General features: G+C 37.9%; 1 protein-coding gene across 1 annotated transcript in view; it reads left to right on the forward strand.

Moving 5' to 3' along the window:
- The first annotated feature begins 156 nt into the window (after positions 1–156).
- KCNH8 (potassium voltage-gated channel, subfamily H (eag-related), member 8) overlaps positions 157–22,234 on the forward strand; it is a 194,017-nt gene continuing 171,939 nt past the window's right edge. The window contains exon 1 of the mRNA XM_009888927.1: positions 157–232. Coding sequence (XP_009887229.1) covers positions 157–232 — 76 coding nt within the window. The remainder of the gene's footprint in view (positions 233–22,234) is intronic.

The raw sequence follows: 22,234 nt of genomic DNA on the forward strand, positions 1-22,234 counted from the left end.
TCCCGGCGCCGGAGGCGGCGCGGCGGCATCCCCATCCTCCTCCTCCATCCCTCCCTCCGCCTCCTTCCTCCCTTCCCCCGGGCGCCCTCTGCACTTTCTTCTCGAACCACCCTCGTAGGCAAACTTTGATGGGGAACCTCGCACCGCACTGGAAAAATGCCGGTTATGAAAGGATTACTGGCACCCCAGAACACCTTCCTCGACACCATCGCCACCCGGTTTGACGGCACACGTGAGTCCGGGCTGGGGCAGCGGGCGTCGGCTCCGGGCGCCTAGAGGAAGGGATGCACGGGGAGCACTGGGCGTACGATGGGAGCTCCTCTTCCCTCCCCTCCGCCCTCCGGGAGTTTCCTTGGTACCAGAAGCCGGCGATGAGGAGGGGGAGGCGAGGGAGCTCCCAGCCTCTCCCGCTCTACTGCCTGGCTTCTCTACAGCTTTGCGGGTGAGGAGGATGCTGGGTCCCCTCTCCTCCCGACTCCCTGACCGGGGGCTCCGGCAGGACCCAGGGGCCAGGGCGAGCCGGGCTACCGCTGGAGCCAGGATCTCCGCAGGAAAGTTGAGCGCTGGGTTGGGGCTTCCCCTCCCACCCCGGGCAGCCGAGAGGCTGCGAGGGAAAAAGCAGGCTTCAGAGCCTGGGCAGGGCTTTGGCAGGAGGCTTGGACATTATTTTTTTCGGTTTTAATTTTTTTAATTTATTTATTACCCCCAGCCCCGCTATTTAAATCTCCCTGAAATGCTGAATCGCTGTGAACCGGGCTCAGCAGCTGTTGTAGGGCGTTAGCGGAGGGAGGGAGGGAGAGACCCCCTAACTCCCCGGCGAGGCGCTGCCTCAACGCGCCGAGCTGGCTCCCGCGGGAGAAGTTGGCTTGCTCCCCTAGGGCTGTGGGTTAGGAGTCGCCCGTATCTTGAGTTTTGTTCCTTCTTTAACAGGGGTCACCCATTTTAAAGAAAATAAAAGGAAGGGGGGGGGGGAAGAGAGCAGATTTGGGCCAAAAAGAACTCCCTTCCCTTTAAAAGAGCCAAAGTAGAGGAAAAACAAACTCAGATTTGAGTTGCCGACAGCTGGTTCTTGACTGAAAATGTTGCAATCTAACGGGTTTGGTACCTTCTTGATTACGTATCTATCGGCATTTTCTCAATGGTTCAGTTAGTGTGTGATTAAGGCAACTGAACTGTGATTACCGAATCAATACATTGTAAAATTTCAAGAAAATGATGTAGTCACAGATCAATTGCAGAGAAGCACAGAACTACATTATAACTGCTCTGCTAGTCTGAGGATACGTAGCTAATTATGATTCAGGGCTGTATGTAATTGATACCTTGTTATGAAGCAATGCCTTTTAAGACTACTTAGATGTACCTTTAAATTCCTTCGACTACAGAACTCAAAGTCCTTTCCTCCCATCCTCCACCCTTTTATTTCTATAAAGCATATGGGGGTTTATTTACTGCATATTGAAGCATGCAGCTCTAATTGGAATTTTGTTGCTGGTACTGTCATGTGGTAGAAGAGCAGCTCTTCCCTGCTTTGTGCTCAGGACCCTCCCCCTTTACAATGGCTCCCTTTCAAAGGATAGAGCCTGAGAGCTGTACACACAAACATTTCATGAATTCTATGTTGTTCTTTGAAGATCCAATTTAGCAAGCAACATCAGTGATGACGTGCAGGATTTTTATTTAATAAACACTGGGAAAATGTCTAATCCCCATGTTCTCAGTGACGCTAATAGACACGAGTGGTAGAAAGTTTATTGCTTAGCTGAATTCTATAGCCAAATGTAGCTACTCCTTCAAACCAACAGTTCTACTAACCTTCGTGAAGTCAATTGGGTTGATCTTTTCTTAAACAAGAAGAAACAGCCCCCGGTGTCTTACTTTGAAATCTCTAATGCTAACGACTCATCTGCTTTTTCCTGGGATGTAATCGAAGAAAGAATGTAATTAGGTATTTAAGTACCCCCAGAAAATACAGTGCATCATATTTTATTACAGGCAGTGAAATTTTTCTTTTCAGTTAATGTTTCAGAATTTGGCTTAAATGTTAAACAGGCCTATTCTAGAAGTTATCATTGTATGGTTATCAACATGTGAAATATTCCCAGAAGTTCACAGGGGAAGACTTTTTATGAACTACGTAGTCTTACATCTAATAAAACTATGGAGGATGGTACTATTCTATGGAAAACTAGCATCATGTCTCTTAATTTACAGAGTAACATAACATCTCCTTTAGAGTGTTAGAGTAAAGCAATGAATCAACCAAATGTTATCTGAAATGAAGTTATGTATATCAATTCACATCATAACTCAATTTAAAATCTTCAGAAATAGCTTATCTCTTGCTGCTTTGATAGCATTTTCCTTTAAAAAAGCGAAATTGTAATATAAAATTATAGCTTTCTTAACTAACAAAACCCAATTCAAATAAAGAAGTACAATCTTGCACAATATGTCTATCTATCTGAGCACCAAGTAGAAACATTAAAGCAAATTTTGTTTTCATTTAAGTTGTCCAGGTGGTATTGCTGAGGTTGTTCAGGTGGCTAAAGCTAGAAGTAATACCGTTGGCTAATCCTTGCAGGAATCAGTCCCATGTCTTACTAGTTTCATAGGTGTTAATCTGTGAAATTGATATATGGCGCTGAACCTGAGGCTGTGTTTCATGAACTACTTAGACCTCATACATGCTGATATTTAAATGTTAGAGTACAGTTTTGTTTCAAAGGGCTTTTTTTGGTTGTTTTTGTTTTAACATAGTCTGTAGTTAACAGACCTCCTTTCATTTTAAGCCTTTGGGAAGGATATATTATGTTGTCATCAGTGATAGACTAATCCACCAATGCATCTTTAATCCAGAAGAGGGATAATTCTAATTCTGGGCAGCAGTGCAAGAAGGGATTCCAGATAATATTAGAAAATATGCTTTGCTTTGCACAGAACTTCTCAAAAATTCATTCTCATGAGTCTTTTAATTTTACTATTGCAATGATTTATGTCTAATTAGCAATTATAAATCACATTATGAAAAAATTGCATATCTCAAAAAAGCATAGATAACGACTGCTTGAAGTTACTTCAGCTGCTCAGAATTCTCATGGTAGATGTTTTATAATGTCATATGTATGTTATACATACGTAATCTTTACGTATGGAACCAGGGAATACATGCTAAACAAAGAGAATTAGATTAATGTTGGGGTGATTCTTAGTTGTGCAGAGATCTCCCAGAGATCTCCTGTGAAGTTCCTATTACCTATGTCCCGTTAGCTATGTGGAAGAGCAGTATTAAGGATTTGCCTATCTGGATTTCCATGACAGAGCTCTTGGATCTACCTATGTGCTATTATACCTTCACCTTCTTACAACTCCTAACTGTCTTATCTGTTCCTGACATCGTAGTTTAAATCAGTGCTTTCTCAAAGGGCTTTCCCTCCCTCACAATAACTAAGCACCAGGTCACCCAAACATTCCCCCCCTCTGTTAGCAGTGTGTTTTTGTGGTTATTGCTCATTCAGAAAACAAACATACACATGTGCAAATTAATAGGTTGTGTTTTGGGTTTTGGTGTTCTTGTTTTGTTTGGGTTTTTTTGTTTGTTTTCAGATTTTCCAGACAAAATATTATTTTCAAGTGTGGAAATATGTCAAATATAAGCCTATAATTACTCTCCTCTCCCCTCCCCCCCTATATTATGAAACTAAATGTCTGGAGTGAGTTACTTCTCCAGTCTTTTGAATGGAGAACTTGTATATTTTTGCTTCTCATCCCTATTTAGATTAGGAGGAGTATTCAGAAATGGTTGCATGGTAGACAACTATTCTATTGCTTTATCATATGTATATATAAAGACATATTCTGTATGTACTATTTATTTATTTAAATAGATAAATCCACAAGAGGTGGCCATTTCTGCAAATTTGTGGTACTTGCTCAGAGAGCAAAGCTAAAAGACATTCAGCAAATGGCCTCATTAATTTCTATTTTTAAAAGTACGACAATTTTGTTTATACTATAAAATGACAGCTGAAGTTCTATAATTATCTCTTGTGTCTATCAAATACAATCAGTTTCCAAATTAAGTGTGTACTTCCACACCCTTATTAACAATCTTATATGATCAGTCTAATCTGAAGATCAAGCTGAATTAATTCCTTCTTGCTCGCTGTCAATGGTGATAATTTGATAATTCCCTATTTGTAGAACAACTTCTACATTCAGATTTGTTTTCCAATTAAAAGCTTGCTCAAGTATTAACAAACAGAACTTGGTACCTAAGCAGCAATTTTCATAACCTTCTTACCTTCTTTTTTTTTTTTTTTCTGGTACCAATCACATGGATTCAGTTTTCCAGTTGCTTTAGTTACCCCTGAGGGGTGATCAAAAGGTACTTGATGAGAATGTACAGATTTAAGTCTATCAAATTTGGTGTCAGCGTGCTTCCACTGGTTGTGGGCAGAACCAGTTTGTCTCTTTTGAATAATCAGCGGTGGGTAATGAACTGAAAGCCTTTGTATACGGTGATCTTCCTAGATTGCAGGGGCAGATAGCTTGCTTTCCTCCCCCGCCATCTCCATCATTTGCTTTTCTGTCTCATAAACAAACCGGTGAGGTCTGTTAGGATGAGCCGATGCGCTAACGCTTTCTGCAACTTTGTTGTCAAATTCTGTGTCTCGTTCAGGTTGAGTCCCATCCTCTCTAGACTAGTCAATGCACTGCTTAATCATAATGTGGTTATCAAAAGAACTTCAAAGGCAGAAAAGCACTTCTTGGCTACTGATGCTACTTGGCAGTTCTCCCCAGAATGGGCTCAAGCAATTGCAACAGTGTGAGGTGTAGGGGAAATGAGGGCTGAGCTTTCCAGGGGAGGATGTTCTTGATCAGAATGGTCCACCTCCCAAAGACAAAAGCCTGTGATTGAAAAAGGGTGAAAGACTTCAACTATGATAAGCACTGATCAATGTCAAAGAGGCCTCCAAGCAGTGACAGTGGAAAAGCTGGTGGCCTATCAAACTCTCCCTCTGAAGGAGTGGACGTGCAGTGAAGGTGGTTTAGAGATGAAGTTAGTCAGCCAGAAGAATATTTCCAAAGACACATATGTAGTTGTCTTTCTCTTATGCAGACTTGTTTTGGCCTCTTGCTTATATCTTTGGATAAGTAAATAATGTGTTGTTTTGAATGAATCATGTATTTGTCGCTGCAAAACCATACTGTCAACACAGGAAAAAAAGTCTTGCTTGTTCTCTGCTCAGAGCACAAAGCAAGCAAACGCTTTCCTTTCTCTACTTGTCTCTGTAAGACACGGCCTGTGTTGCAACTTGCTGTAGCTCTGTTACTAAATAAGGCAAATGTGATATTTGAATATAAACCAGGGGTCAGATGTTGGAATCTGTGTTGTGCTGTTGCTCTTCGCTGGAAGTAAGCGAGATGCTAGATTAAGCAGCTCCTTGAAAAATCTTTTCCTCTCCTTTGAGCGCAAGTGTTGGTTGGGGGTGTAGAACTTCATAATTTAAGATTGTTTTATTTGGATGGTCTTTGCTTTCAGCAGCTACAGTAACTTCTAACTTGATCTGAAGTTGGACCTGAAAGACAGAATTGGTGGGGTTCAGAGGCACCTTAAGATCACATTTCTTAACTAATTCTTGAGTTCTGGTCCTAAGGATCTGGTTCAAGGAAAAAAAAAGTGTGTGCAGGTGCCGTTTTTAATATCCAACCACTGGATTATTCTTTAAAATCATGAAAAATTGTCATAAGTGTATGTTTTATTCAGAAAGCATGGTATTGCTAAAGAAAATACTGATGTATTTGAACTCTCAGGTGGTGTTCTCTTATTCTTTGCTAGACAGAAAGACGTTAGAATGATAATCGTGCAGTGCATCCATTCAGAAGGCTATGTAATTCATTAAGCACACTGCTTCTGAGTCTGAGGTTCCAGGTTAACATTTATACGTGTAAAGTTAGAGTTGTAAAAAACACTGTTGTTTCAGAAGTAAGCTCTGTATTTGAATTCAAGATGAGTATTTGAAATTGAAGAGAGGAAAAGAGTCATTAAATAAAGGATTTTTTTTTTTTTATTTTCTGAATAATACAGGAATATCATCCTCAGCATTGTTTCCAGGTAGAATTTTCTATGTGAGCCCACGAAATCTGATACTCAGTGCAGTGATCAAAACAAATCTGTATACTTGAAGTGATATATATTTGAATGAATGTACAGTTTGTCAACAGATTACAGAAGAAACTCTTCAGAGGGTTTCTAAATCTTAGATGATTATTAGGATTCCCACTAGGGATGTTCTGTAAATCTACTATCTTTTTCTTCTCCAAATATATGATAGTATTTTCTTCTCTGATCAAACTTCCATGAGTAAATAGGTTTGCTCTGCAAATAGATTTATCTTATTGTTATCATTGCAGTTATACATTCAACTTCTATTTTATCCTATTTTTATTTTGTTTGTGCAGGTAGCAATTTTATACACGTTACTAGTCTCTTTGGATGCAAAGAAAATGTGCTCAGAGAATTGTTCAGAGCAATAGAACCATAGAAACACAACAAAAACACTGCCTAAGGCACATGTAGAAGTGTAAGCAAATCTATACGAATGAATATATTACAATAAATCAGGAAAAGTATGGGTCTACAGAGCATTAACTACTCTTAGTACTATTCTGATGTAATGTATATTTGAAAGAAATGTTGCACATATTACATCAGATTTAGCCTGGAAAAGGTGAACACAGGCAATTGCTGCAGTAGTTCTGCATTTTCACAATCTAGCTTACCTTACCTCGTGTTAAAGTGATTAGAGGTAAGGAGCATGTAAGGAACAGCCTGCTCCCAAAGTAATGTTGTTTCCTGCCCACTCAATCTAAAAATAAATAAATACGAAGGCAAGAAAAAAGAAAGGGGGGAGGGATAAAGAAACAAACAAAGCATTCTCAAACTGCAGATGGGAGAGAGACTTCCTCAACTGTGAGAAAAGTCTTCTTTTGGAGTTTCTCTTGCCAAGTTCTTCTGGTTCCTTCTGTTTTCTGGGACTGATAATAGTATTCAAAGGCTTCAGAACAGGTGTTGTTCTTAAAATACTATATATTAAACATTGAACTTGACATTAAATATATTCTGAGCATCCCTAAAGCTTAATGCTTGGCTGTCAATCATTTCAAGGACCGCCGAAGACAATTGTGTTTCAGAGAAGCATCTTGTCTTCCCTGTTAATCTTAGGTGCAGGACTTGTTTTAAGACGTGGTCCCCTATCTTATGATGTTGCAATGATTTGTCCCCTTTCAAGGGAGGGTGGTTTGTTGTTCTTTTGTTTGGTTGGTTTTGTTTTATTTTTTTTTTCCTCTCCTCACGAGTCATCTATTCTATTTTCAGGGGCTGTTTAAAACTAGGTCTAGAGCTTTCCGATCCCCTGAGAGAAACCTAGGTTGACTCAGTTGTTCCTGGGTCTTCAAGAGACACTTTTCAGCAGAAAATATTTTTGAGAGTTCATAGAATCATAGAATGGTTTAGGTTGGAAAGGACCTTGAAGATCATAGAGTTCCAACCCAGTTCACAGCCAGTTTAATTATTTTCCATTAATAGTTTTCATCAGATTATATGAAAAGCATTCATAATTTTGCTGTATTTTATCATTAAAGCAGCACTGCTTCTTTATGAAAGTCAGTGAACTCTGTTAGGAACACACTTATGTGTAAACAAGAAAGCAAATAAGCAGTAATGAGGATAGCCAAGGGAACTGTCCTAAAAGACTTCCAACACTTTTCCTCTCAAGTGGAATGAAGGAGGTAACTGATTCTATAGCTGAGTTTGTCCATCTTTGAGAAATTAGGAAAAACACTGAAAACAAAAGTAAAATAACTGCCATTACCATATTTGACAAATAATTAAAAGAAGTTAATGCAACTTTTAATGGAGAAAATTATCCATAGATCCAAAAAATAGGGGGAAAAAATGAAGAAAAATTGTTGTCACTAAATGATTCTTTTTTTTTTAATAGATCAGTAATAAAAATGTAAATACATCCATGCTTCAAGTCTGGGTTAGATCTTTCTTGTGACAGAAGAAATGGAAGCAAAACAACTGTGCCACAATCTAACTTGAATTTTCTTTAATAAAGACATTTAATTTACCATTACTTTTTAATTTTATCATAAAGAAAAAAAAATGCAAGAGATCTTGTTTACAGTAAAGGAATTAAATGTCAGCATTTATATGTATTACCTTTGGGGCGGATGTGGGCAGTCTTCAGGTATTATTATAGAAAGCTCCAAGTCTTCCCTTTTGAAGAGAAAACATTTTCCAGTGTGCCAGTACTGAATTTGCTTTTTCTCTAGGCATTACTTATGACTGCAAGGAGTCCAGGTTCCAGCTCTTAGGACTTTTAAGGGTTGAAAGTTGCCAGTGTTACTTTGCTTTTCCTTCACTTTGAACCTATAGAAATATAGAAAGATTAATCTGGGTAGTATGGACCTGAAACTCATTAGTACAGCTTTTTTTGGTGCCCTTTTCTTTTTGCCTTACATTTCCCTCAACAGCTTGTTATCATACGTGACTAGACATCTTATTCCAAATGCATGAAAGAGAACTCTATGTTGGTCATTTTGTCATTCATTTATTTGATTTTTAGAATGGCAAAATTGTCCTAAGACAAATAGCTTGATTTTTTTTTTTTTTTTTTTTTTCTAAATGTCAGATATCTCCTGTGGTTAGAAGAGTATGTTTTTGCATAAATTGTGCCTTTCCTCACATTTTGGAATTAATGATGATAAACGTAATGGGAATACTATATTGTTTTAGAGGAAAATACTTTTGTCAGAAGAACAAACCCTTGTAGAAGATCAAATATCTTCTTTAGTGAGTAAAAGAACTTCAATAAATCAATAATAATCACAGTATATCAGCAATAAGTTGATTATTTTTTTTATGAACCAGATGAAAAGACAATATTTTAATCTGTGTCTTTCTTTTGAAGATATGTATTAAGTTTGTGAGATAAGACAGTCATGTTTACTGAACTGGATTGTTTCTTTACTGAGTTGAAAGATCTTGAGACTAGGAGTTTGGACTTGACATTTTTTCTTTCCCACTTTTGGAACAGCAAGAAGAAGCACACATCTTGTGAAACCTGTAGTTGCAGAACCATGTGTTAAGGCATTTAAATAATTAAATGTTCAATGTAGAAAAATATAGTTAATAAATATTAATGGAAGAGGTTGAGCTACACCTTTGCCAAGAATAAGGAAAGTTAACAGGATCGCTGATTTTTCAGAGGAAAACATACAGCTTTAGGTAGTGACTGTTTCAGTACTGTAGTGATGGGGTGACAGTGTGGGAAGAAAAAGGTGAGAGAAGAGTGCAGTTAGACACTGTATTTTGGAGGCTATTCAAAGTCTTACAGTAAATCGTGTTTTAGAAACACAAACACTATTGTGACTTTAATGGCTGTGTTTGAAACAGAGCTGTGCTACAACACAACATGACCAAGTTATCTTCCTAGCCATACTCAAGACCTGCCTCTGCCTTGCAACAGAAAGCAGGATGCATTAGACATCCTGAATCTCTTTATTACCTTTTCATATTTTTACAGGAATATTTACCTAAACTTTTTATTAAGTAGACTTATATGAAATTCTTGGAACTCATCAGGAGAACGTCTCTGCTGGTACTGCCTTGCAGAATATGCATCTGGGAGTGGTTAGAGCACAGCATGCTCCACAGATCTGTTACCAACAAATTTTTGCCTGGAACTAGGCAGGTGATGGCTCTTGCATCGGACTACGTTGAGTCCTTGACAAGTAACAGGGTGGTAGGCTCGGCTACCTCTCACCAGTTATGTGAGCTCACTGCAGTGCAGTATGAGATGAAAGACAGAGGATTCATCCTTTCTACACTTACAGGTGTGTTAAAGATTGTGCTGATGAAAGCCTACTTCCAGATTTTCTTCTGGTAGGGTGTAGGTTTGCACCCAACTATTTCCAATAGCTTTGACATCCTCATAACAGCTTGTCATTTTTAGCTCTTTGAAGCTGTGATGTTTTTGTCTTCAAAATCACTAGCAATTACAGATAATTATTTGTTAATTCATTTTTGTATCTGCAGCCAGTAGCAATAAGTGACGTGAATTTTGAAAAAGCAGACTCTTCTCCTTTAAGGAGTATTAAAAGCCTTAAGATAAATAGATCATAAATGACCTTAAATACAGAATTTATTTTAAGTTTTATTTACAGTATGAACTGAAGTGGTGATTTTTTTTCAGAGGGAAGTGTTAGTCTTACTGGTAAAATGTATGAGAAATCTTTAGACAAGAAAGAGAAAAGGAGGGAGCAGCTGTGAAGAAGCAGTGACTGACTGATGGGATTGCTGAGTGAGCAGCAGGTAGTGCTTTGGAATGAACTAAATAGCAGTAGCACTGTGGGAAGCTTCACTTTGGTGCAGAATATGGCCAGGGAAATGTTACCATGAATGCGTCTAGTCACAAGAGGATTAAAAGCGCTGTCCTCTCTCTTCACTGAGAACAAATTACCTGTGGTCCTATCCAGCACTTGGTGGAAACCCATCTGACAGTCTTGGGTGTCATAGGCCAACATATTTTTGTTATCTTCTTGGTGAATGTTTAGCCACTAAAATCAATGAATTAAAGTCTTCGTTTCATCATATTGTCACTTCTAGTTGGTTGATATGGGGGAAGGAAGCAGCTAAAAGTGAGTTAGGTAGCTGACCTGATAAAAAAGAACAGTAAGAATTGACTATGGCAAATTGCTGGTTTTGTTTTAATTTTAATTTTAGTTTTTTATGAAGGGCTAGCTTTATAACTAGCTACTTTTGTTAAGGAAACGAGGAACCGGGGTGTGGGTTTTTTTTTTTTGTTTTGTTTCTTTTGGTGTAACTGACTTTAGGTTTTATATGTCTGGATGACTGGATAGCGCATGATCTTACTGTTCATAAAATTGCTTATAGTATGTCTGAAAGTCTCCTGCTGTTCATGTTTGCTGTCTGTCCTGCCCCTCTCCCAGAACTTCCAACTCCTACTGTCAGGGTGGATTGGATCTGACCAATGAGCTTCTCAGCAGCTACAGATTTCATCCTGGCAGTGAACAGTCCCAGCTTAGCTCTACCCGGGAGCGTGGTGAACGACAGCAATTTGGGGTGATCAATCCCTGCAGCAGAGGCAGCCACCAGCAAGAGTCAGGATGGACAGGTGGAAATTACTGCAGACATTTAAACTCATTAGTCATAATTCTTATACAAATAAAACAGGCAGCTGTAGAGCTGTTTTCACAGTGCTGTGAGCAGGATGCAGATGGGGACCTGAGGTTTTGGTTCCAATTGCAACTCAGTGCTAATAACCGAAGCAGACAGTGGAAGCAGTAACTCTTGAAGTGCACAGAGACTTTGTTGCCTGCCTCCAGTTAGAGCTATCTGAATTGCTCTCTTTCCCCTGCTTTTGTCCTAACTAAACAAAATAATTATGTATCTCAGATGCACTTCCTTTTGACCCCAAAAGTATCTTCAAAAAAGCAATTATTTATTTGGACCTTTCAACACTTTGTATTTCAGGTATATTTATAAATACAGTAACATATATGCAGGTGATAACCTGCTTTAATTACAGAAGAAAGCTTGCTTTACTTAAAAGAAATAGTTCATTTATTCATTTTTCTGCTGAAAAGGGTCTCTGGGAATGATTACTTGAACTGTCAGGGCAGCTGCAGACCTTCTGCTTGTGGCTTTTGTGGTGAATAATCTTAATGTTACTAATTTCTGCTGTCTTTTTTGTGGGTTTGTATTTAAACATAAATAATCATAATCTGATATAGTATCAATCTCACCTGAAATAGAAAAAAATCGCTGAAGTAAGAACTTTATATAAATAGGTATGTTCACTCACAGGAAAAGATTTCTTCCAATGCAGACAACAGTCAGGGGGAAAAGAAAAACAGCCGCTATATGCACCCTTAAGTAGGTGCAAAGTATTGGAAAATTGTCCAACAGACAATTTCACAAGTAACAGGTGAATAGCAGGAGGCCAAGCTCAGGGAATTATTAGCCACCTAAACAAATAAATAATCTGAAAATAAAAATTCATTCACCTTTTACCCCTATTCTGCTCTTTAAAACACATTTCCCTTTTATGAATTCTTTGTAGGCAGGATCTTCCCACTGAAAGGAAGACAGACAAAGGCCAGAAAGCCCAACAACAGAACTACTGTATGACCCATACAGTGATGGATGTATCTTAATAAGCTGAGTTTTGGGAGATAAGTGAAATAATTACAAGTAAAGCTAAGAGGTTAGAATTAATTGGGGGACTTACAGTAGGTTTTTTCCCCAGCCTGATGTGATTGATATGTCATTTTATATGAACTGTCATTGAAAAAAATACTTCCAGGGGTACAATTAAAGGTTATGAAGACATTTTCTGCCACCTTTACACACTCTGTTCTGTGTTGGTATGACTTCCTAAGATGAGCAAGAAGGAACAGAGAGAAACAGTTTATGTTTATAGTATGAGGGTATTGTCTCCTAAACTTTTTTGATGCTCAGAAGTACATGAAATTGATTGCTCATGTTTAATTAAAGTGTACATAATAATTATTCTAGTGAAAATATTTTTCTGAAGTGAAGTTAATGAGAGAGAATCTTTGAAATGGTGTTTCATAGTTTGATAGTTGTTCTTTTCCTAGCTATTAAACTTTAAAATATTGCTATGCAAAGCACAGTGATTTTTATTTCCTCTGTTTTAATGCTCAGAGTACTGTAGCAGTTTACATAGCACATGAATGGTTTGGTGTTCATTTATCACGGTTAATTCGTGGCTTCAAGGGAGGGTTTGTGAATGGCACAATAAACTAAATATAATAACAGAATAGTTTGCTCTTGAAAGCAGGTGCTTCTTGATAGCTTTTCAGGCTTGGCAAGCAAAGTTTGTGGCAGTAAAACACTGCAGTTGAGTGTTCTGGTAGCTTGGCTGTGGGGAAAAAAAAAAACCAAACAAAAAAGACCAAACAAACAAAACAAACCACCAAATATTTGGTGTTTGACAGACCTCACTGGTTAGCTGCTTTGGTACATACGACAATGCCATCCTGGGCCACGTGACATGGAATATCTCTCAGGCTGAGGATGCAAAATGGGAAACGCTCTCCAGCCAGACTCGGTCCAACTGCATGACATGCTGTTCTGCTGCAGGGAAACACCAATGCCTCTCGTTCCAGGAACCCATGTGCCAGATTACTACATGATTGGCATATCAAATATCAGGGCTGGCAGCTACTTATACGATGTTGGCACCTGACAGGAAAGGGTCTGAAGTATGGTGCTGTTCATATTCAGGCCTGTGTGCTGGGTTTATGAGGCAAGAGCTGTTCTCTTTATTACTCTGTATTATGAAGAAGGTAAACTAATCCCAAGAAATGAAAAAAAAAATTGTAGCCATAGAAATTCTAGTTCTTTCTGCCAGTATGGCTACTCCACACTAAGGGATACATTTGTTATTATTGTTAAATTCCCAATGCTTCCTGAATGAATTTATGCTTGCACTTATAATCAAGCATGGAAGTTACTATGGAAAACAAAACCAAAAAACTCCTGTGGTTCTAAACCAGAACATCTATCTTCAGTTTTCAATTATGTGACATTTTGGATCAATTCTTCAATTTTATCAGCTTTTAAGCTTACAAAGTAATTTTCAGAAGCCTTTTGTATTTTGTTACTCAGGAAATGTCATGATGATCGAAACAGTTTCAGGATCTCTAGTAGCATCTGTGTAGTACAGTTGCTCAAGTATAGTGGCAGAGGATTTGGTAATTGTAACAGAAGAGAAATAGAGAAGTTAGAAGAATGAGGGATGCATCTTATTTCCACAAGTGGAAACTACTACCAGAGTTACAGTTGTGAGACTTCCACAACCAAAAGCCACCCTTGCACCGTATCTATCCCATTCTTGCTGTGAAGGGGATGTATTTCACACCCTTAATTCTTTGTGTAGGACAGTTACTTTTATGTGAACGGATGATTGTACCCAAGAAGTGCGTTTCCATCCTTACTCGGTATTTCCAAAACTACTCTCATAAGAAGATATCTTGATAAGACCAGGCTAGCAGAAAATGTTAAACTTAGCTTGAACTATACTGGTGACAAACACAAAGGAGCGAAGCACAGAACTAGGTAGTCTAGGTCACAGAAACTCATCCTGCATTAGAAACGGAAAATATCACTCTCTTTCTAATCTTGGAATGTTCTCAGTCACAGACTTCGAAGAAACAAAGAGGATTTTTCATGATAAGGGATTTGTAACAACCTACACTATGATGAAACAGCATGACTATAAAGAGGTATTCTATCTTTACTTGCAATGCATGTCTTTCACTAACATTAATGTTCAGTCAGCAAGACAAAAACTTCATATAAATGTTGCTTTAAACATGCAGGAGGAAAAAATATTCCTATAAAAACGTACTTTCTACTTTCCAAAAAGTTCTTCTAATAATGCAGCTTTGAGACCAAAAGCAAAAAGAAAATGACACAAATATTCAAAAAGAAAAGAAAATGTAAAACTAAAAGAACCCAAACAAGCTTAACACCAATGAAAATGTGGCAATAACTTATTTCTATATTTTATCACATTGGCATGTTAGTTACTTTGTAACTTCAGAACTGCTCTGTTGTGTTCTAGCGCACTTTGTGAAGCATCATGAGCACATGAGGAGTCAACAGGTGTTTTTACTGGTATTGACTCTGCTTTCTGAGGCACAGCTGATCTTGTTTTCAGTCTACTGAAAACAAAAATAAGACTACTCTTGATACACTAAGGTGTCATGATGTGTCTTCTCGTTTTCTAAATCATCAAGTCCAGAACCTCCTAGGACCCTAGCCCTGGGCACTTATTTAATTTATTCCTTCAAAGTAGTATCTTTTGTGGTTCCTTCCACTCACACCAGGCACCCCCAGCCCAACCTGTCTCTCTCTGAAGACAGTCCTTGTCTCAGCTCAGATCAGTGGGAAAATTCCTTTTGCTAAGTATGACAGAGCTGTCCTCGGAGTGTGGGGACATTCAGTTGCTTGCTTGTTCACCCAGCTAACTGCTGAAGTACTGAGACTTTTTATTTCCATGAATAATACACAGGTTTCATAGGTGTCTCATGTGAACTACAGCACTAGCCTGAGTTCTTCTCCATAGCTGGAATATAAACTCTGATGAGAAATGTGAATCTTTAAACCCTACCCCTGAACTGGTTACTTTTACTAAGCAGTGATTATGGTGTTAAAGCGGTATATGGAAAGTTTCTTTGTATAATTTTTGTAATTAATTTTTTTGTTGCTTAATTTCACAAGGAGCTAAAAGTCTAACATTTAAAACTTGTTGTAGTATCAGATACAAAAACCTCTCTTCAGCTCTTGCAAATATGTGAAAGGGGGAACAAGTCATTTGGTGTGCTACACAACTGATGAAACCTTGTTTCCTCTTGCAGTCGAGCACCTATATGAATTTTCTGAAATCCAATAAAGTCAAGCTGACACTGAAGCTTTGTGAAAACAGGGCATGAATAACTTCTCTCCCAGCTGTTCTATGAAGCTTATAGCATCTCTGCACCCTTCAGACCTCTTTTCTCCTGTCAAATATTACTGAAAAGAGGCAGGGGATTTAGTCTTGAGAAGGGAAAAGATGGAGGGAATCAGATGTGTGTGGGGGTTACATTCACTTATGTTTTATTACAAAAAAGCAGCAACAGATTAAAACTTTCTTGAGAGATTCAGCAAGCAGAGGCAATACACAGCAGTTTAAGCACCTCCCTTTGTAACACTCCAACAGACACTTAACTGACTCTGAACTCAGAAAGCATCAGTGCAGACATATTCTTCAGTATCCTAAAAGAAACACTTGATGCAGTAATTCTAAGTATGATGCTGCGAGTGAAGAAATTAATCAGTTGAAATGCTGAGATGTATAGTAGTCATATATGTTAGTTGTCCTTCTTGCTATTTTAGGTATGAACCTTTTCTTAGAACTGCCTTCATCCCTTTTAGCTAACAAATTTCTCAGTGCCCCTCTCACAAATGTGAGTAAAAGCACTGAAGATGGGCTTTGTGTCCATTGGATATTTGGGATTGAGTTTTTTGAGTGATTCACTTGATTCCCTTTCCTGATGAAAGAAGCTCTGAAAGTTATGGTGAATTTGGCACTACCTCTCCCCCCCCCTTCAACGAGTTTAACTGTTTTACAGATTGGAGTAGGGGAAAATGCTTTTCTGTCTTTTGACTGCAGAGGGAATCTTGCGTTCCTAATCTTTACTGCTTCTTGGATGCACTTTAATTAGAGGTCTAAAACAGACAACGTAACTACCCTTCATTCTGTGTAAAACTTATGATAAGAATCTCTTAATAGCTCCTCTGAAATCGCTCACATCTGGAAATAGTGCAACCAATCATTTTTGAGAGTTACCTTTTTCTGTTTTTCATGGAAATGTCTCATACAACACTGTCAGAATTACACCTCTTTCTCTTAAGAGGACTGAAGCAGAGAGCAAAATAGAGTGGTTGAAAGCAAGGTTACTCGGTGTTTTGGTGTTCTGTCTTTTTTTTCATGCCTCGGCCTGAAGCAGATGGATCTTGAGCTAATTTCATCAATAGAAATTACTGCCTAAGTTAACTGGAATAATTTATTTGCTTGAAACAGTTTAGAAATAAATGGTACTTAAAGGAGTTATCTAGCAACATTCATTTTTACAGTTTCTGCGAAATTGTATATTAGCACACAAAATGAAGCAGCTGGGGATAGCTGTGACACTTGAGAAAAGAACAAAATTTGCATCTGTAAATTTAACCCATCTGGGTATGAGGAGGACTTTTTAAAGCGCATGTGATATAGGTAGCAGTCTTAACATGCACATAATACATTTTCTGATAATTAAACCATGATTGGACAATATGCTCAGTTATTTAATGCCTTTAGTATTGCTGAATAGTTTTCTTTTTGCCTAAAATTATGAACTTAACTGGTTTAGTTAAGGGGATCATAGTCTGGTTCCTGCCTTTATTTTTTTTTAAAGTACTAAAATAACTACTAATCTAATGACCAAAGAATTGCACATTGCAAGATAGTTCTAATCAATCATATAGTCTTTGGTGAGTTATTCCCAAGAAAATAATTTCTTAAAATAGCAACGTTACCTGGCATGCAGTGACAGAACATCGTGTACTTACTACAGTCTCTGTTGTTCTACACAATGTTAAAAGTTTATGTGGAAACTACTTTGATATTGCTGAGCCACCTTGTATACCATCAAGTATTTTAAAATAGTTTTATTCACTGTTAGGAAAAGCTATGTAGTTATATCATGCATTTGTAACATAAAAATCAGCATCACAAAAATACTTGTTTATATTGTAAGGATGTGGGTTCCAATTTTTCTTTCAGGATCGATGATTGTAGAATGTCAGAGCTTTATTAATAGGGAATAAAACTAGGAGAGTCTGGATGGTTTGGCCTGTATTTATACTTCGACATGTAGAAATTTGGTCAATAAGGAACAGGCCCTCCTGACAGTTCTCAAAACACAGGCACAAAATAAGTTTATACATAATCATCCATCTCTGATGAGTCAGCATGCTATTTATAACTTGCAGTGCATTATTTCTTATAAGTTACTTTATTCTTGTGAACATTCACCTGTAATTTTCAGACACATCTAAAGAGTGAAGTAAATTTTAATATAAAATTTGAGACTTCTGGAGGACCAAGTGGTTTGGTCTTTATTATGAACATGCTTCCTATATGGATTACCAGACATGGGAAAGGGACAGGCAGCTCCAGGTGGTGTTTTCGCCATCTGAAAAGTGTCCTTCTCTCCAATGATTAGAGCAGGCAGGTAAGGAACAAATGCCAGAAGTTTGAGGGGAGAAAAGGAAGCATAAATGGTCTTTTCTCCTTGTGACTAAATGGCTATACATGAGGGTAGTTGTGAAGTTAAGTTGTTGAAGAATATTGATTTTATTTATTATTTTTTTAAAATAATCTATCCATCTCTCTCTCTAAGCGTTACAGCAAGTTCTAACTGCTGCAGTGATACAATTTGAAAACAGTTCAAAGATAACATGCTGTTTCAGACAAACTATGTTAGTATTGATATTTGAACTTAAATCTTCTGGCTATGTTTATCATCACCAGCAGTTTACATCTGCAGAACAATGTATTGAAAGATGTTGGCCAAATTAAAACTCGGGGCAGTGTTTCACAGGGTTGCACTGATTTTTACACTAGGTCTGAACTTGATTCAGTTCTCAATGAGGCTGAATTGAAAATTAAACCCCCACTATTACCCTTGTCTTTCAATGCAGAGACAGTGAAACAGAATAGATGTAGAGAGCAATGAACACAGGAAGCTGCAAAATGCAGGTTACAAGAAAACGTAAGTGGGTCAGGAGTGATTGGGTTTTTGTTTACCATTTACCTCATGTTAGTTCATAATCCCATGGGCCGTTGGGAGATTACAGAGGAAAAGAGCAGTCCTGTAACAATGCTTCACATAATATTAATCAGGAAAGAAACCTCTTTTCCGAGAAAAACAGAAGGAGCACTGAGCACCCACCAAAGAGTATGCCTTTTCAGAGTGAGCCCTGTCAGGTTTGAAATACCACCTGCTTGTCACTGCACACTCGCCATCACTGTTGCTCAGAAACTTGCAAGCCTAACCTTCAAAAAGGTAAGAGAGCTTAAAATGTAGCTCCCCAGATTAGATCTTTTCCAGCTAGAATATTTTCCATGAGACCGTCCTTCTCATCTCTCTTGATGCTGCTTGCAGCTGCGCAGGTATTTCATTTTGTAGAGTACATGGCCAGTAGGTTCATAGGAACTATTGGATGTCTGTGTTTTGTAATGTTGTTATTACTTTAATTCAAATTAACTTACATCATGGCTGTTGTTAATGAGTTTGTAATAAAGACTGAGGTGTGGTCTGAACAGGTCTCCTATATGTCCTTTAGACAAAACCTTTATGTGTGAGCACTCTGTGGTGTCTGTAGTGTGTTTCACATGCCCTGGATACGTTGCACCAACCAAGGTGACCTGCCACGTCCGTACAGTCTGCAAGGGAGACAGAGTGGGCATGGAGACCTGGTACAGCAGGTGCTCACCAGGCCTTGAATGGCAGGAAGCATTGTCCCAACTGTGCGTGACGTCCTCTAGCAGCATATTAAGCTAAGTCCAGTGAGACCAGAGTAATATGCGCTGGAGACTTCGTGTTTTCTGAAGGTGGTTATTCAAATGTTGCATTAATAGCCTATCCATCAGAAAAGACTTTATCCATGATTTCTGGATGTCCCATGGTCCTGCTAGCCACCTGCTCCTTCAGAAGTAAGTCCATGGGATATGTATTGTGGACATATATGGGAAATGTGGAAATTCTTTTCAGGAAAGAAGCATGGATGTTATAAAAAGACAAATCTGAGGGGAAATTCAGATATCTAGTTGTTCTAAGTTTGAGTAAAAGGCTAGCGGGTTGGATTACCTAAGTTATATCTTCATTCTGGCTCTTGGGGCAGTTATTGTTATAAGGCTGAGTAATTAACAAAATTCCTTAATTCAATTTTCTTCCATCCTTGAAGTAAGACATCATGTACACCCAACTTGCGAGGGGACTCTGAAGAATATTTAATGCTTTTAAAATATTTTGAAGATGTACAATGCCCTGCAAAACTTGACCTGTTATTCCTTATTACTAAGAAACTATTTCTTTCCCAAATCCATTAGCACTGCTATTATTTATGTAGAAGTGAGACAATTTTTTAAGCTCTTGGTTACTGCTGTGAATGAATATTTTTTTCAAACAGGGGTTTCAGTTAAACTGTCAAAACTTAAAAAAAAAAGTGCTTTATACCCTGGTTAAACCTAAGATTTCCAAGCTCTCTCTTGGAGTGAGTGGCCAATGTCAGCAATGTAATATGAGAAAATTGTTAATAAGCTTCAAGCCCCATCCCTATTTAGCAGAACAGTGAGGTTGTGCTAAGTTCCAGTGAATTCTGAAATAGTACTGTTTGCAAACCTGTGCCAATACAGCTGTTGCTATATGTCATCCACAGAGCGATAATGAAGGTATAATATTGTTTATGCAGCTTCAGCTAAATAGAAATTTTGAGTTTCTCGGTTATGATGTCAGTTGTGTTTTGAGAAGCTTCAGTTTCTACTGTATCCACATGATCTCCAGTTATCATTGCCAAATGGGTTGAAACAGAATCAGGTTCTAGAAAAGGATTTACTTCCATGTTCTTTTCAAATTGTATCTGTGGAGTTACTGTTACTTCTTACGATTTTTGTGCCTCAAATATTCTTTTATTGTCTGCTTGAACATTTTTCCCAATAGTATTTATCCATTCTTTCTGACTGCTGAGTAACTTTGTAAAACATCACAAAAAGAAACAAACTATCTTTTCACTGTGAGGGATTCTTTTTTTTCCTCCCACCTACTTCATTGAACTTAGAAAGTTGCAGGACTTGTGTTTTCTTTCTTTCTACCTCATATAGCCAGCTAGAATATTTCTTTGTGTGAATGCTCCACGCTCCCTTTGTAGGAGTCAGTGATGGATAGATGGGATCGATCAGTGAAATAAATAGGTGGAAGACCAGAGTATTTTATTTGCTAAAGGCTGTCAAGGCTGAAACTGAAAATACGTACTTGCTACTCTTGCAGAAACTCAATGTAAAGAAATCCTACCTTGGTGGACCTATTAGGCGGCCTGTCCCTGGAATACTAATTTTCCTTTTCTTTCCTTTCCTTGAATTCTGAAAGTATTTTCTTTTTTTTACATCTATCTCATACTATTTGGCGTATCCTTTCATATGTACGGATCACTTTTGCATAGAGGCTGGGTGTGTACGTGGGCAGTGAAGAGCAGGATTACAAGTGCTGCGTTCTGTGACCCACCTGCACAGCTGGCTGTCAGTCCAGCTGTTGTTCAGTTACGACATCCCCTATTCTTACTCGGGAATAACTTAATTTGTTACCTGCTGATAAAGAAGCGTACTCAACCCTGCTGACTCCCAACTCGTCAGGGACTGGGGCTTAGGCTCTTCCCTTCTTTTGAGCTATGTGCGTTTGTCCAAGCCTGCTCTTTATGTGTTTGTGTATAAACCATGTGAATGGTGGCACTGCAAAACTTTGGCTTAATATGTTAAGATTTCACCAAAAAGTTCTTTAAAACACAGAAAAATAAGATTTTACGTAATCTCACCAAGAAAAATATCTTTTGAATTGTAAAGGAAATAATTATTTCATGGGGATAAATTTCAGAAGTTCAGATTTATTTAAATCTTAACCTTTAAACCCTGTGAGGAAGCATAAGTATCCACAGGACACTGCAGCTCAGCAATAGCTTATTGTTCAGACAGACCCATTTCAAAAACTCCTATGCCCATGTGCAGCCAGAAAAATGCATATTAAACCCTGAATGGTGAACCTTAAAGTCAGATTTTGATTTGCAAGGCAGTAGAAGAAAATACTTTTTTTTTTTTTTTAAACACTTAATACTATAAACCTTGTTTGCCATCCATTTTTAATAACAGGCTTTCATGTTAAGTGTTACTATTTCTGCTGTTTCTTGGGCAATTTCATACAGACTTTCAGATCAGGATGTGCCATAAATATCAGAGTATAAATAATCTATCATTATACAGACATTTCATAAATAATGCATAGCTGTGACATGAATGAGCATGCATAACTTGCAAAGTAACCTTTTGAAACATTGATAAACATACGCAACAAAAATTTGTGAAAATTATTCCCACCTTTGCAACACCCACACGCTGACGTAGTAAGGAGACAAAATGAAACTTTAATACACAGAAACAAAAGAGTATTCTCAGGCATTGTTAGTTGTAAATGCAGACTGGAATTATACTTGTTCTTTCAATCTATTGGTGTGCTAGGTGAGAATATAATTACACTACTAGTAAATCAATTTACGGAAAAACCTGATATATATCCCACTTCTGAAGATCGTATTGTTGACTAGCAGTGCTTTGCGCAATATTCTATGCAAACTTTTTGGGGTGTGTTGTTGCCAGATGATACACATATCAAATGCAAAAAGTAGCCTTTAAAAAGAATCATTCTACTCAAATATTGATTAAAAACGCAACTTAATTGTTTCTTACTGTTATTGATTTATCATAGAAGATAATTCTAATTTTCTCGTGTGAATATGAATCCTGAGTACTTCTTTGTTACT

The sequence above is a fragment of the Charadrius vociferus genome, unplaced genomic scaffold, assembly GCF_000708025.1.
Source record: "Charadrius vociferus isolate BGI_N301 unplaced genomic scaffold, ASM70802v2 scaffold217, whole genome shotgun sequence".
NCBI lineage: Eukaryota > Metazoa > Chordata > Aves > Charadriiformes > Charadriidae > Charadrius > Charadrius vociferus.